This window comes from Gymnoscopelus microlampas (assembly GCF_963454915.1).
Source record: "Gymnoscopelus microlampas genome assembly, chromosome: 15".
Lineage (NCBI taxonomy): Eukaryota > Metazoa > Chordata > Actinopteri > Myctophiformes > Myctophidae > Gymnoscopelus > Gymnoscopelus microlampas.
Genome location: NC_139952.1, coordinates 17,764,816 through 17,781,135, shown reverse-complemented (window position 1 = coordinate 17,781,135; position 16,320 = coordinate 17,764,816). Strand labels below are relative to the sequence as shown.

The 16,320-nt window shown below is 40.1% G+C and overlaps 1 protein-coding gene across 1 annotated transcript in view; it reads right to left on the bottom strand.

The window, feature by feature from the left end:
* Positions 1 to 16,320, bottom strand: part of akap9 (A kinase (PRKA) anchor protein 9) — a 99,576-nt gene that overhangs the window by 44,516 nt on the left and 38,740 nt on the right. Inside the window, exons 9-20 of the mRNA XM_084080368.1 lie at positions 14,781 to 14,867; positions 12,963 to 13,110; positions 12,489 to 12,559; positions 11,884 to 12,013; positions 11,138 to 11,235; positions 10,431 to 10,536; positions 8,450 to 8,684; positions 6,587 to 6,647; positions 5,291 to 5,653; positions 4,333 to 4,587; positions 2,180 to 2,325; positions 9 to 192 (exon numbers count right to left, since the gene is read on the bottom strand). Of these exons, the coding sequence (XP_083936494.1) occupies positions 9 to 192; positions 2,180 to 2,325; positions 4,333 to 4,587; positions 5,291 to 5,653; positions 6,587 to 6,647; positions 8,450 to 8,684; positions 10,431 to 10,536; positions 11,138 to 11,235; positions 11,884 to 12,013; positions 12,489 to 12,559; positions 12,963 to 13,110; positions 14,781 to 14,867 (1,884 nt within the window). The remainder of the gene's footprint in view (positions 1 to 8; positions 193 to 2,179; positions 2,326 to 4,332; positions 4,588 to 5,290; positions 5,654 to 6,586; positions 6,648 to 8,449; positions 8,685 to 10,430; positions 10,537 to 11,137; positions 11,236 to 11,883; positions 12,014 to 12,488; positions 12,560 to 12,962; positions 13,111 to 14,780; positions 14,868 to 16,320) is intronic.

The window sequence follows — 16,320 nt, the reverse complement described above, 5'->3', positions numbered from 1 at the left end:
CACACTACATTAGACTTGCCTGAAGGCCTTGGCCAGGTGGCTGGTTGTGAGGAGGCCTGCGGAGGCCCTTCACCTGAAGCCTTTCTTAGAGTGTCCACGTGGAGGCCAATGGTCTCCTCCGCTGCCGCTGTGGTCTTCAGAACTTCAATCAGCACCTGGCGAAGCCTCTCGTACGCCTTACGCAGCTGGTTTCTAAGAAGACATGATGGAAATTGAAGAGATGAATCACAACTGTTGGAGGACTACAGCACTACGTACAACTAACGGTCAAAGAGAAGATGAGCTCACTCATCTAATATAGATAGATGCTTTATTGTCCTTGCGGAAATTCATTTTGTACCAAGCAGCCATTGGGATACAAAAGAATCACAAAACATAACATACGATAAGCTACAGGCACCCGTCGCCACTGTGCAGCGCCGGAAGCCAATGTTATTTATGTGTACAGGGAAGGCTTGGAGCAAGAGCAGAGGTACTACATCCCACAACATGTTAGCAATACTATGCACATCAAACATGATTATCATTGAGTGCAGATGTGTTAGGTTGATTATTGGCATTTTCTACAGTAATAGTTACTGTAGATAGCTGCACTTTATTGACCCCCTTGGGGAAGTCTGTGCTCTGCATTTGATATAAGTGATATTTCAACAAAACGTTTGTTGTTAAAAGGTTAAAGCACTATATTCTGATAGTAATGATTGCTAAGAGTGTTTCTTCAGTAACAGGAGTCTCACACCTCTCCAGCTCTTTAATGAACAGAAAATACATTTTCAGGTGGGTTGCAAAATTTCAGCCCAATCAGGAGAGGCAGTACCCATTTATCAGCTTAATTTTTGTAGTGTTCCAGTTCCAATTTTGTCTGCTCATTTCTTTGTGTCATCACTTCCAATTGTATCCTGTCTGAGTTCTCTATCCTGATTGGATAAAATTGGTATTCCGACCTGAAAATGCATTTTCTGTTAAATTAAGAGCTAGAGAGACTGGGGATTCCTGTACTGATCAAACACTCTATAGCAATGAGTACTATCAGAATATAGAGCTACTGTTTATTTTACACTTATTTTAACCAAAGAAAATCACTTACCCTACCTTTAACCTAGCTCTGGTCCATAGCGTTAGAAGGAGTTTTCCTTAACGCTATGGTACTTTCGAGCCGCTGCCTACACACCCACGGTAGCGCAGGCTGCGCAGCCTCTCGACTTTAGTAAAAAATGTAAAAATACACTTTCGCTACTCACCAAAACAAAAACGGTTTTAAGATGTTGTTAGTGGGAGCCCTTGTACAGTATAATTAATTCAATTGAGTTGCACAACACTCTGAGCCCCCACCTCACGTCTAAAATACACCTTTTGGCCAGAAGAAAAATATTTCACCAGAAGGAAAACCTTTTTTAGTTACTCCACTGCGCCCCCTACAGATCTGGTCAATGGAATTTTTCTATCTGATTTTGTGAACTCTCACTCAATTAAGACTTCTGTGGGTGGAGATGGGGGCTGTGGGGTCACAGGAGCAGTGCAAGGGTTAATGGTTTGGCAGGTGTTTTCAATTGTCTAATTATGCTCAGGGCATCACACTGATAAGAACCAGTATGCATGCGCAGACCGGGACCAAAAGAACCTGCAGCTGTATCAGCCCAAGCCTAATTTATGCGCCGTCGCGCAAAGGTGTTGCGAGTAGAGAATGGGCGAGAATAGCAGACCTCCAAGCTCACAACGGTCGCATCCGCGACGTGATGTGAGCTTGTATGTCAGCTGTTCTCGGCACACAATACTGTTGCGGGGTGAAGTACATATGTCTCGCTAGGAGCGCCTCACCAGCAAACACACAAGAGGAGGTTGACAACAGAGCGAACAGCAGCAGTGAGAGAGCTCGCTCAACGGTTTAAAGTTATAAAGGACTTTGGTTTAAACGCATAGCAAGCATCATGCGTGCTATGCGTGCCAATCAATCAATTAATACACAATGTGTGTGTGTATGTGCGGGCTATAGGCTCTGTAGTGCCAGTTGCGACCCCAAGTCTCAAGTCTGCAGTTTGGGTGCATGCATCGTCGGGTATGGAGTCTATGGACTAGTCAGAGTATTCAGAGAAAATCAATCAATCAGTCTGCTAATCAATCATTTCCTCTAATCAAATTGTGTTATTCTATGACAGTATGAGGTGACCCCTTCCCGTACCTTTCAGTGGTGATTACATCCAAGCTGGAGGAGTCTCCTCCAACTTCTGCTGGATCTCTCCTTCCATGGACCTCCTTTATTCCTGGTTCCTCCTTGTCCTTCTCTTCTCCAGCTCCTCGCTTGTCCTTTTCTCTCTCCTGCAAAGCCTGGACAGGCAGCAGAGAGAACACAGACAGCAGCCCGGTCATTGGAAAGGCTACACTTGTTCGAAGCTCCTGAAAGCGTCAGGCAGCGAGTGACGTTCGGATTTATTCCTGACCATTAGTAAAAATGTATTCAAATGAGTAAAGGCGAGGTACAAACACGAGCGCACACAAGCAAACAATCTGCACATATACACATACACACTTCCAACTCCCTCAGAGCTGTTGTGGAGGGAAACACTAGTATCTTTGTGGCGCTATGGCAACAGGTGCACTTGAGTCAATAGGACTTGTCGGGGATGCAGCGCTCTCTTTTGGTGAGGAAGCAGAAATGCTGCCCTTTCCTGATGAATATCAATTCATTCACCAACACATGACACTGTGTGTAGCTTGCAGACTATCCATAGACAGTCAATGGTGCAGACACACTCTGGTACTACAGTAGTTTCAGTCAAAGCATTGTTTCATTTAGATCTGAAGAAACGGTCTGTTTGATTGGGACTGACAGTCAGCCTGTCAAACTGACAAATATATTTGTCCTATTATGCTCACTGTCATTTCTCAGTTCAATGCACTTGTGTGTTACACTTTGCGTAAGGTGAAATAACAATATATAGACAATAAAAGGTTGAGTTAATAAGCATGTTTTCACCTTACAAATGCACCTACAAACACATTCTTTATTATTCTCAAACATATGTACTACCTAAAGAGTCACATCGAAATATTTAGCTCATTCATTAATGCTATGAATTGGGTAAAACTCTTAGTCTTACCCTCTTTATCAGGCATAATGTCACTGGGATAAAATAGTTGAAGGAGATTATGAGGTGTACAGAATTAGAAGGTGTAAAATGAGTCAAACCTGCATGTACAGAATTAGAAGGTGTAAAATGAGCCAAACCTGCAATGACATCAAGATTATACTAATCTGTACCTGCTCCAATGATGCTTGACTGTTTGCCCAAACATAGTCTAGTACAGTGTATACTATACTGTATCATAGTGCTAACAGTTCTTAAATAGTTATGGTATATCATTTATTATAATGAAACTTCTGCCCAGTGCCATACTAATCACTGTAACTATTTCCAAAGTAGTCTCTGTGGAACCACTTTGAATATTACATTATAATTGTTACTTGTAGGAGAGACAGCTGCTCAAGTCAACAATTAGAATCTGGGCTAGCCTAAACTTTAGGAATACCACATACTGTATGGATCTTTCAGTTGTATTATATTCCTTTTTATCACATGACTAACTTGGTGACTTCTGGTGATTAGTAGTTTTCGTTCCCTACCTATGTTGAATACACTTATTGTAAGTCGCTTTGGATAAAAGCGTCTGCTAAATGACTGTAATGTAATGTAATGTAATGTAATGTAATGACTACATGACACTCCCACGTCACCTAATGGCAGGGACAGCTATGCACTATCATATAAATGCAACTCAATCGAATTAATTGTACAGTACAAGGACTTTCTTACAAAGTCGCTTTGAACATTAGTGGATTACCATCCTATGAGTGCTTTGGACTCAGTCTTATTCCATCAAGAACATTGAAGGTGACAGCCACTGCTATCACGCACCTAATGCCTACTCGTGCAATAAATGGTTACTGATAGCCTGGCTGACTCTGGGGTTAGGTCTTCAAGACATGAACAGTGTTAAAAAGAAAATATTATTAAAAGAGTGATACATATTCAGCAAAAAATCTAAATTGAGACTTCTCTAAAGTATGAATATGAACTGGATGAGAATGAAGACATTTGCAAACATTTCAGGTCTTAATCTACTGTATGAGAACGCAAGAGTGCAGTGTCCTTTTTAACTCTGTGTGTATTATGTTTTCAGATTTATTCACCACTACTTTTAGAGGTTACTAGCCCTTTAAGAAGAACGTATTCTAACAAGTAACTGATATGATTGCCAGGATATTTATACAGAGCATAGCATGGTTTCTGTAAAGAGTAACCACATTCTGTCAGGCCAGTCAGTTGTACTGACCTGCTCAGTTTTCCACAGCTGCTCCTTTAACCGTTGTAGCTCGGCGGTGCTTTCTCTCAGCTCCTTTTCCAATCTCTCCTTCTCCCCTTCCTCTGGTGAGGAATAGACTTTGGGGACCTGTTCTTCCACCTCCCTCTCCTGCCTTCCTTCCTCTTCCTCCTGTGTCTGCATGGATGAGGTGGTCTGGGAGGTGTGCTTGCTCAGGCGAGCCAGCTCAGTCTGCTGGGCAAACTCCACTGACATCTGAACTATGACCTGCAAGAAAGTTCATTAATCATGACAAAGGGACATACTGTATTTAGTGACAGATATAAGAATGGCGATACACAAAATCTGGCCAATAGAAATGTGGAAATGGACACAATAACAGCAAAAAATGTCTTTTGAGATTTTGCTATGTTAGTGAGGCAGATTCTGGATAGCTGCTATTTATATAGTAATATAGGTTATAATAGGTTGCCCTGTGTGTCAGTACTCCATTGAGTGACTTATAATAATCAGAAAAATGATCATTATAAAAGGAATATCAATACATGAATTGCCAAATTGTCCAGACACAAACAATGATTGTAATAATTACTAGTACTGAAAACTCTTAACTGTATAACTAAGATGTAACAAGAAACACTAGCTAATCTGATTACTTGGAAAAGGCATTTAATCATATTCCTGCTACCAATAAATGATCAGCTATGAGTTATGAGATACAGCCTATGGGTTCCATTATATCAACCTGATTCATATTTTGCATTAAACACAGCGACCAAGGACAATGTCACGGCCACGAGGAAGGTGGCTAAAAGTAAGGAATAGTTTTCTCATTAATGGATTTTACCCCAGTGACAACAGTTCTACTGTCCCTTTAAATACTTAATAAAAAGAAAAAGGATGAAAAACTTTACCCTTCCATAAACAATCACTGTGATTAAGACCATCCATAGATAATGTGGTCACATACCTTTGCAACCTCCCTCTCCACTCTATCACAGTTTTGTTTCAGGGTGACTTGCTCCTCGGCTCTGGGGCCTTTGATGTGGCGGCCCGCCCCGCCGTCGAGGTCTCGCTCAACCTTGGTAAGTGCTTCCCTCTCCTCCGTCTCTCCTCCAGGCACCTTCGCATCTCTCCTCTCCCCCTCCCTCTCTGCCATCAGTCTCCTGAGCTCGGTCCTGTGCTGCTCCTTGAGTGCGGCCACCTCCTGGACATACTTGTGGTAGAGCGCTTTCTTCAGGGTTTGCAGCTGTGCCGTCAGGCCCGGAGAAATGCTGCGCTGTAGCTCCGGATCCGAGCCTTCCTCTAAAATACCCTCTGCCTCAACCAGCCGCTGCATGGACAGAAGAAAACAGAAAAGAGTAAGAGAAGGAGAGATAAACAGATAGAGAGATAGAACAGGACCAGAGGAGAGAGACAAGATAGTGGGTGTGGTTACTGGATAAGTATGGAGATAAAGTCCCCAAAAGATAACAAACAGTAAGACAATAGAAGGAAAAAACAAAACAATAAGTGCAATGAGTACAAGATACTAAGATAAGGAACAATGCACTAACAGTTCTTTAGTGGTTCCCAATCCCCCAAAATCCTTTACCATAAATAAATACACACGTTTGTTCTGTCTACCCTCCAAAGCTGATCAAGGGATAGAGATGTTTCGCATCATGCTGGAGCCACAATATTCCACTAATACAGTAGCGGTCTGTCTAGTTATGAATCCCTGTGTTGTCTGTTTATCGTCAGCCTCGACAGCACCGCTTTCCTTAAGTGCCAATCCTGCATTGATAGGGTCCATTTTCCCACTACTCTCCCTGTCCTTCTCACTCTCCCTGTCCTTCTTTCCATTTCTGCATTTCTCTCCTGCCTTCCTTTCTGCATAAAGATGCAATAGCCATGGACACTCACTACTCATGAGTGTCATGAGATGACTTTAAAAATGTAGCGGGTGTGGGGGCTTAGTCACGTGAGACGTCCTTTCATGCAGTGCTGAGACAAGAGCATGTATGCCCGGTTCACCAGTAACGCGCTACACTGCAAGGTTATATAACCTTCCTAACCCCTTTTAGCCTGTCCCATGAGATATGGAACGAACTGGAACTGGGGCCTCTAGAGGAAAGGCAGGGATGTAGGGCAGGTTGTAGCCTAGAGGCTGAAAGTACTCCCCCCCCCTTACTGTCACAGTGTTTTAAAGTATATGTATATACAGTACATATTTCAGACTGGAGGGGGAGGTGATGATTAGTCCAGTAAGTAGTAGCACCCCTACCATTAGTTCTTCTGTGTCCTCTTCTGTCCTCTCAGAGCTGGACTGGCCAACACCGGACAAGCTAAAAGACAAATTAGGAAGTGGGGTAAAAAATGTAAGAAAGCATAAACAGCATCTTATAAAACATTTACACATTTACTGTAAGTCTGCCCTGAAAAGGCATCTGTTCATCAAGGCCTTTGACAGCTAGTTTTGTTTTGATTGCTTTGTTTTGGTACTAAATTATATTAATCTAAGTTACTAAAGTATTAGTAGTATTAGTATCATCTTAGCATCTGTGAGCTGCTTTACAATAGCAGTTCACCCAGGGATAGGTAATATAAAGATATGCAAACGGCACTCACTATATCAATATCAAATGAGCACCACATTCATTCATTCTCATCCTTGACAAAGACATTGCTTTTCAAAATGTAGGATTTTGAAAAGTACTGGCAACATAATTTAGCATCCTAGGAGTTGGGACTGAGAACTACAGTAGTGGTGTGTGTATGTATGCACAGTAGCAATAGGTTTACACAATCAAACAGCAGAGGGCAGTAGGATCTCAGTTTGTGAGAAACACATAAATGGATCTTTCTTTTGAGAAAGTATTAAAAGAATATATTATAAACTAAATAAGTGTGAGGAGCAAGAATCAGTGGTCTCCATATTTCATGTGTAAAATCAGTGGCATGAATAAATTCCTCTGCATAAATGGAATACTTTCAATTTTGGCTATTGATTTCAAATGAGAGGATAAAGAGAGAAATAACAGGTTCAGGCATGAAGGGGTGGGGTCGTCTTCTCAAATAACTGCATGTATATATGGTATAATCTCATTGTAATTTTCCTTCTAAAACTCCTTCATTACAATGAATGGACTGTATGTTTCATTCATTCATGTCTTATTCAATGTTTACACTTTCTATCTGAAACCCTAATCTTATAGGTTAGTGGGCCAGCAACAGGAATCGAGTAATGCTTTTAACCACCTTTTGAATATTTCATTAGTTACTGTCGGTGGAACCAGTTTCAGCTAGCTTCCACAAGCTACAATGGTTTCGTTGACAATCTCCTTTCATGAAATTCTCAATTGACTACTCGGTTTTGGGCATACCGGTATTCTTTTATAATTATTATTCTATAAATTATGAACAATGGAGTTATGGCTTTTAAAATGCAGCTGATTACTGTGAACAAATCCAAGCTACTAAATAACATTAGCAAGATAGAATTTGCCATTTTCTTTATATCTGGCCTCAAACAAATCTGATTAATGCCTTTCATGGAATTGATCATGGTCAGATTTTCTAAATTCTAGGTAAAAGAATATATGGAAATTGAATCAACACTTTACAGAAGCAGGTGTAGAGATGGTGAGAGGAATGGATTGTTTTCTTTCTTTAATTAAGCTGATGCAATTAAATATTGTAACAGGTCTTGGCATCTCAAAATGGACTTGCAGTAGAACTTCTAGAATTTCCCGAGGAGTTGCTATCAGGTTAACAGTAGAGTGATAAGCACCGCTGGTCCCTTCCAGACTCTCCCACAATGCTACAGCAGAAACATAAGAGTTAACCACTTAGACCTATCTTATACAAAAATAGCCAATCTACAAGCTCACAATGTGACACATCCACGTTGTGAGCTTGTAGATATGCATTTTTCTGCAATTGTTCGTATGTTTTTTTAAATAATTTCTGCCTATAATGAGTTAATGACATCATGCTAAGGGGGCCAGGATTTAAGTAGTTAAGAATTTAGACCATCCCATGGTTCTTCATCTGAGTTTCAAACTGTGTTTCGAACTACGTTCTAAAGTGATCAAAGTGCATGAGTTGATAGGAAGACAAATGCTTTGGTCTTATGACCCATGGTCACCTCAATTGGGTTTGGCTGCCCGTGGCCTCCTGGAGGCGCTGTTCCATCATAATGAGCTCTGTGGCATAGCGCTCCTCCGTCTCTGCAGCCTGTTGCTGGTAGTGGGCTCTGAGACGCTCCATCTCTTGCCTGTGTCTTTCCTCCAGGTGCATCTGCTTCTCCTGAACCTCAGCCTTTAGCTTCTCCAGGTCAGCAGAGTGGGAGCTAGACGATACTTCGGTCTGCTCCTCCAGACCTGGGCCAAAACACACAGAAAATGTGAAGTGCTGGACTAAAAGTAATACTTTATGTTGGCAAATACATGCAAGGAAGAAGGTGGTTGGATAGTAGGTGGGTGCCAAGCTTAGTCAAAGAGTTTGTTTCGGCCAGAGGGTGAATTATATTTGATATCAGATTGCTCTCTTTTCAGCTGCCTGGAGGTGCAAAGAAAAACTGCACATGATATGAATCATTACAATTCTATATACTTCATTGTCCGGGGTCCCTGGGGGGCTGTACTTATATATAAATATATAAGTAAGCCTTGCCGAGCCATGTGGCCTACAGGACAGGAGCCTATTTGTTTCTGTAGCGCGAGGCGGCTTGATGTACAAGTACACCCCCTGGACATGACGCTAGTATGTCACAGGGACTTACCCCCCAATCCAACACTTGAATGCTGAATGCTACGCAGGTAGGCATTGGGTCCTATTTTTATAGTCTTTGGTATGACCCAACCAGGGAATGAACTCCGACCTCCCAGTATCAGGGGCGAAAACTCTAACCACAAGGCCACTGAGCTGGTGGCTGTACTTGCTCCCTGCTTTCTTTTCCTCTACACACCATTTTTCCACTGAAAATAGCCGATCCACAAGCTCACAACACCTCGCAAATTTGCAGTTTTCGCCAAATGTGCGGCTATTTTCACAGAATATTTGTCTATTATGACATGCCCAGAATAGGGACGCTAGGGTTCATGCGGTTAAGAAATGATCCTAAAAACTTCTAAAAGTAAAGCTACAGCAATTGGTAGGTAAGCAGAGATGTCACATTCTTTTCAGATTTTTTTAGTTTTGACTCAATGATCTGTCCTTTGGATGTGACTGAAAGATTTAAGTGCATATTGACAGTTTCTGTTTGAGGCTGTGGCAAACACTTGGCAAACTGAGAGACGAGAAGGATTTGACTAGTGGCACTTTTGGGAAAACTTTTCTGCTCACTGTCATACAAACTAATGTGTACGTCTGTCTCCTTGCCATGTGTAACAGGGCATGAGTCAGATTTGATAATGTCCAAAAACTCTTAACAAATCTAGCAAAGTCTGACACTGAAGCTTACATGCAAATATTTTTTCAAATAAATAAAAAGATTGAGTTCAGTTGCAGTCATGAGGACATGGGAAGTGTAGCTGCAGGAAGCAAGGATGACAGATGTGACTGTCACTGCACTGATATGAATAAAATAAAGCTTATTGTATCATGGATAATTACACACACAACAACAAAGTCCTTGTGTTTCTTTTTTCTAATGTCAGACGACTTATAAACAACAGAATTACTGGAGGCCACGCCCCCTGTCGTCGCCTATTATCTACAAGCTCATAGTCTATTATCTATTATCTACTATGAGCTAATATATTATTATTAGCTCATAACTATGAGCTTGTAGATCTGCTATTTTTTTTTAATCGTGAAAATTTGTGCATGTCTTTATTAAAGCGAACACCTGTAACTAGTCATTTTTCTAAAAAACTATTGTTGCTATATCAGTGGTGCTCAAACTTTTTCTTGTCAAGGACCGTCAAAATGATATGTTTTTGGCCGCCGATCCCCATCAAAATATGTTCCAAGGACCCCCCCCTCCAGAAGCGAAGATTTGAGTTAAAAAAATGTTTTTTTTTAATATATTTTTGAATAGCCAAAGTATAAAAATAATGGTTATAGCTAAAATCTAAAATGACAAAGATGTGTTCCCGGATTGAATGGGTTAAGTCCAGATTTACCTGTGCGCGTGCAGGAGCTTGAACTGTCAACCTGCAGTCGTGGGCTGGAGATCTCTCTCTTACTGGTACTCCTCAGTTCATCATATGCTGTCTGCAATGCTGTCATCTAGGAGAACCAATGGTATCAAAGGTGTTAGCTTCACAGCATTAAAGGGCTTGGGAATCCAACAAGGTTCCCTGTTTGATCCCCGGATGCCCCTGTGTTAAGTGTCGAAGTGTCCTTGAGCAAGACACATAACCCCTACCTGCTACCGATGAGCAGGTTGATGCTTAGTTTGCATGTTTTTTTCTTCCGTTGATGTGTAAATGGGCTCTTTTTTAATTTGTTTTACAGTGTGTGTGTGTCCCCTCCTTCCCTGAGAGCCAACTATTATCTTGGCTTTTATTATATTATACTATTGTTATATGTCCAAAACAGGTACTTTCCAGGTTATGGAAAAAATAACCTATGTTTCAATAGATCCAATGTAGTTATTATTTAGTCACAAGCGCTTGTTAATATTTTTAATCGGGTTAAATATTTTACTTTTAACCTGACGGGATGGAAAAAAAATACAAACATGGCAGATCTACCAGCTCACAACGCATTGCAATGAGACACGTTGTGGGCTTGTAGATCGGCTATTTTTGCATGACACTGTCATACGATAAGGCACGATAAAAACATTAAAAGAGATAGAAGGTTTCTGCCTGACAGTGATGCTCACCTTGTTTCCATCAGCCCTTAATAGAGCCTGGAGCTGTGACAGACGGCCATGTTCCTGCTCAATTATCTCCTTCACCTGCTGGAGATCCCTGTACAGCTCTGAAACGGAAGAAAGCCACAATGGACTTGAAGGAGTGTGACATTCATGATGAGCTCTCTGTTGTTTTTACAAGGAACCCCAAGTACCGTATATAAATCAATCACATACCATATAAGGATGCAGCTATCAATTATTTTCATGGAAATTATTCTGTTTTTATCCTTTTTGATTAATTTTGTATTTTTGTCATTTTTTGTCAATAAAATCTACACGCTCACAACAATCTACATGCTCACAATAACTTGTCCCCAGGGTTAACTCTGAATTGGGTAAGACAGCCTTCAGTTTTAGCGATCCCTATACATGGAATGAGTTGCAACACACATTAAACCTTGATTTCATTGGGGCAATTTAGAAATCTGCTCATTAATCTTTTAATTGTCATTGTTTTATTTAAGGTGTCTTATTGGTGTCTTAAGTCTTTGCTTGCTTTTACACTAAACTGCCTTTATCCTGTTCTTATTACAATATTATGACTCTGTTGTGCTATGCCTTTTGTAATCTTGGCATCGTTGAAAATGAGGGTCCTGCTCTCAATGTATTTCAGAGAAAATACATTAAGGTTGAATGAATGAAAGAATACATATGACTTCTTATAAATATACTGTATATATATATATCGGTTTTATCCAGTATGCTGCAGTCACCTCTGGCTTCCTGTAAGGCAGCAGTGAAATTGGTGGGTATTTCTCCCTCCACTGGAGAGGCTGACCAGTCCTTGACATCAACCTGATGGACAGATTCCAACAACTCTTCACCGAAGTGCTTGGCAAGGGACTGGCAGAAGAGGAAAAACAAAGTTACACACAAACGGGCATGATAAATGAACAATATGAAAATTACAAACACAAATTTTGCATCCAAACTATTCATATGGTTAATGTCTCACTCATACAGGCTGATGCTTTTACTTGCAGTGAAAAAAGTGTCTCATTCCAAATAAAGATTGTGCTGCTTTATAGCCAAGCAATATTCGTGTTCTGTATGAATGTACTTGACAGATTATTTTCAGGTGAATTAATAGCATGAAAAAAACATCCCTGGTGTGTTAGGACCTTTATGTACATTTCTATGTAAATGTTTATGACAACTGGGTAGGATAAGCTGAATGTCACAATATCCTCAACTTAGAACTCAGTTTAGAGATGTGGTCATTTTGTCAATGTAACATGCAGTACAATGTAGTTTTGTATGTCAATGACATACACAATTGTACACGTTCTAGGTCTCGTGATTTGTTTTTTATTATTACCAGAATCAGCTGTTTGCATTCTTCTGACACAGCTTGCACCACGTTCTGGTATTTGGAGAATTTTGGCACGTCTAAGAAAAGTAAAGAGGAAGCAATGTTATATACAGTACAGTACAGTATGTTTAATTACTGAGCATAAATGAATCACAGGTTCCAACATGAATTAATAGTTCATGATAACCACAAAAACGTTGAATGTAATAGCCAATCATAAAAATACAGTATATATTTTCAGAGCATAGCATCTAAGCCAGATCATTACTGCATAAATGGATAAAAACAATACAGTTCAGAAGTAACCAATGCCATGGCAGGCCAAAAACACACTAATGAACACTCGAGCAAACCCATCCTACCACACTACACAGTAATCCTCAGTGTTCATTTATCCATTCGTAACTCTGAGAGTGTACAAATGTAACCAAATGGACCCATATGGGTCAGAGTTAATTTGCTGCGAAAGTAAGTTCTCACCCTGACCACCATGCTCTTTCAAGCGCTGCAGTTCCAGATCCAGGGTGTGTGTGTGGGCATCAGCCTGCTCCTGGAGCAGCTCTAGCTGGGCAGCATGTATCTGAGACAGGCTGATCCGCTGGGCCTCCAGCTGGAGCCTGCACTCCCCCTGACACCACAAAGAGAAGAGTCATCAGTCACTTAACATGGCTTTTTTTGGCTTCTATTGGTTTTCAGTTGTTTTCACAGAAAGAAAAAAGTAAAATGGACAGAAAAGTAATTGAAATAATATTTTCAATATTAGAATAAAAATACAATAAAATAGAAATGATGCAAATGATACAAAAAAGGCCAAGTGTGAACAAGGATGCTTTCCTGCAGTATAATTAGTATAATTATATTGATGCTAACCTTGCTCATTCATACATTCATATAATGTAATAGAACCACAACTGATGATAATATGAATTGAATTGTGTGCATAAAAACAACAACAACAAGTACTACAGTTTCTGTAAATTGAACACGTAAATCAACTATCCCAAATGGAATAGTACAATTACGCAATATTAAACAACAGGGTGTGCTTTACCGTCATTATTGGCACGATTGGCACGATACAGGGCCGAGGTCCTGACCGCTTCACTGTCATGCCAATAATAACATTAAAGCACACCCTCTCATATAATACTGCTTAGATCCACTGGCCCACTCACAGAGAGATTAATGGTTAGGTAACATTATTACACCAATTGTATTAGTACTGAGACAGAGTGACAGTCTAATCCACCTGTGTTTTAGCATAACAAGGGCCTCATCAGCAGCTTGAGAAGGGATGACAAGCCAGGCCTCCCTCTCCATTTTACACCCCATTATGAATATGGAATGGTTATTTTCATACGTTTGATGTCAGGTACAATTCAATTGCTAAATGCATTCTGATTATGCTAATCCAATTCCCCTCAACCACACTTGGTCAAGCCACTCAAAGTCTATTAAATGCAGTAACCAATTAGAGTTTGTAACTCAAAGCATACAGATGTATAACATGATGAAAACTGCTTTTGTCGAATGGACCCTTTTCACAGCAGACATTCATTTAAAATGTGTCATAAATGCAGCTGAAGGTAATAACATACATTATGGGTCTGTTTAGATTAGAATTCTGGGGTGTGCAACTTTTGCAGGGGCACATGATTATTTAGCAGTGAGTGAAAACCACCATTGCTTTAATGTGTTATTATAGGCTCAGACATAGAATAAAACAAACATAGAACAATAAGTTAATAATAAAACCCAAGAAAGAATGAATCAATAATTTGATATATATTCTGACTATCTGGGTAGAAACGTTTTATGCTCATTAAGCAATAACGGTTAATCATGGGTGTTTTTGATCAACTCAATTGATTAACTCAATAACCCAAATCTGATCTGTTTTAAGTTAACAAGGAAGTGGATGAGAGTAAAGATCTTCGAAAATTCATATCTCCTTGGTCTTTGGGTCAAATAAAAAAAAAAAGAAAACATATCCAGAATTTATGTCATTACCTTCAGCTGCGACACATGAAAATGACTGCTGTGAAATTTGTATGTGTTCATTGACGTTGAATATTGCACTGAGAAGTCAATGTCGTCATCATATCATGAAGAACATTGCGTCAATCTACCCAACTCACTCCTCCTATAGTGATGGTACTCTAAAATTCCTAACCCAAAAGGTGGCCACTGGCTGACCTTAGCTTAGCTCTAACCTGCCCTTAACCACTGTATGATATATCAAAGACAGAGCCAAAACTGAAAAGCACATGCCAGGATGTGAGCTTGAGTGACATTTACATGCTCAGTAGTCATCTGTGCTTCCTCTGCTCCCAGTGGCACTACAGGCTCCACGCTCTGCTGCTCCCCTCCATGATCTCCTGTCACCTAATAAGTAAGCAGGAGAGGAACACTGCTTCTTGTTGCAACTGTATCAAACGTGATGCCAGGACTAATGTGGACACTTAAGACGCTGATGTGTAAAGACACGTGGCACAAGGAATGGAACACCTTCTGAGGAGGAACATGCTGTGGCGGGTGTAACGAGTCTGAAATACATTTCCAACCTCAAATCTATGAATATGTCCCAATGCTCCAAGTAGCCAATGTGAATGTGCCATGTGAATTATACTTTAAAGTGCTGTCTGTGATGCTGTTGTAATGGTGTCTTTAGGTGTAGGAAAGTATATTACTTTTACCAGACAGCATCTAAGATACCAAGTAGCCTACCATCAGTAATTATAAAAATTATAAAATTAAAAAAGATGCTATTTATTGTACAAGGCTGTGTCAAGACCACTGGATCTCCTGTTTATTCAAATACTGTATATGTGGTAATGTTAGTTGACAATTAACTGTATGCCATAAAAGCAAGCACTTTGAAATGCTATAACACAAATAGCATTTATGGAATATGTTCTTGCCTAGATTATCAAATCACAAAAATCTGATTATAACCCATGGCTAGCCTGTATAAAGGTCCAACCCAGGAGGTGTAAAGACAGTGAGGGACACTGGTATGAAATGGCAGACAAAGACAGTATTTTTGGCATTGTCCTATTGAGGCACAGCCTTGAAGTTACAGGTGGTTGATACACAGGAGTGACAGGGGTAAAACCGCTCACCTCAAACCCTTTACTCCCTGCAGGATGGAAAGAAACTACAATGTACACATTTCTGCAAGATGGTGACATTTCATTCAACTATCAAAAGAATGAGAGATTCATCTTTTTCCTAGCCATTTAAAAGAATAAATCATTTTACTTTTGACAGTGAATAAAATGGAATGAAAGAAGATACATAAATATTGCATAAGAGTTTCCGATGGCAGGAATAAGCTGCATTTTGAATGGACTCTTGATGCTTTAGCAGTATGTGGTGCAGACTGCATACATATTATTCTCATCAGAATAAAGCTCCCACTCAATACCCACTTCACCCAGAGAGAGAACCGTCGTGATATCTTATGAGCAATAAGCACACTGTCAGACTAGGATACTAAATGGTACCTATGAGAGCAAGCCTCCAAGTGCACACTGCACAGGCAATTTGTAATCAAGACCATTACTCACTACAGATGAAAACATTTCAGTGCTATAATATCTCTGCTATATCTTATGCTGTAGTTACTCCTGTGTAAAATACTTATTTAGGCTACAGTATGAATGCAGTCTACAAATGATCTGCATTTATAAATACTGACTGGAAGTGAGATAATAATGATTCTACACATGATATTGTGACTGACACATTTGAAGTACTTAATTACAGCTGTATTACATTATCACATAGGCAGTTTGAACACAGTCTGGCTTCTTTTGAAAAAGCCCTGTACGCAATT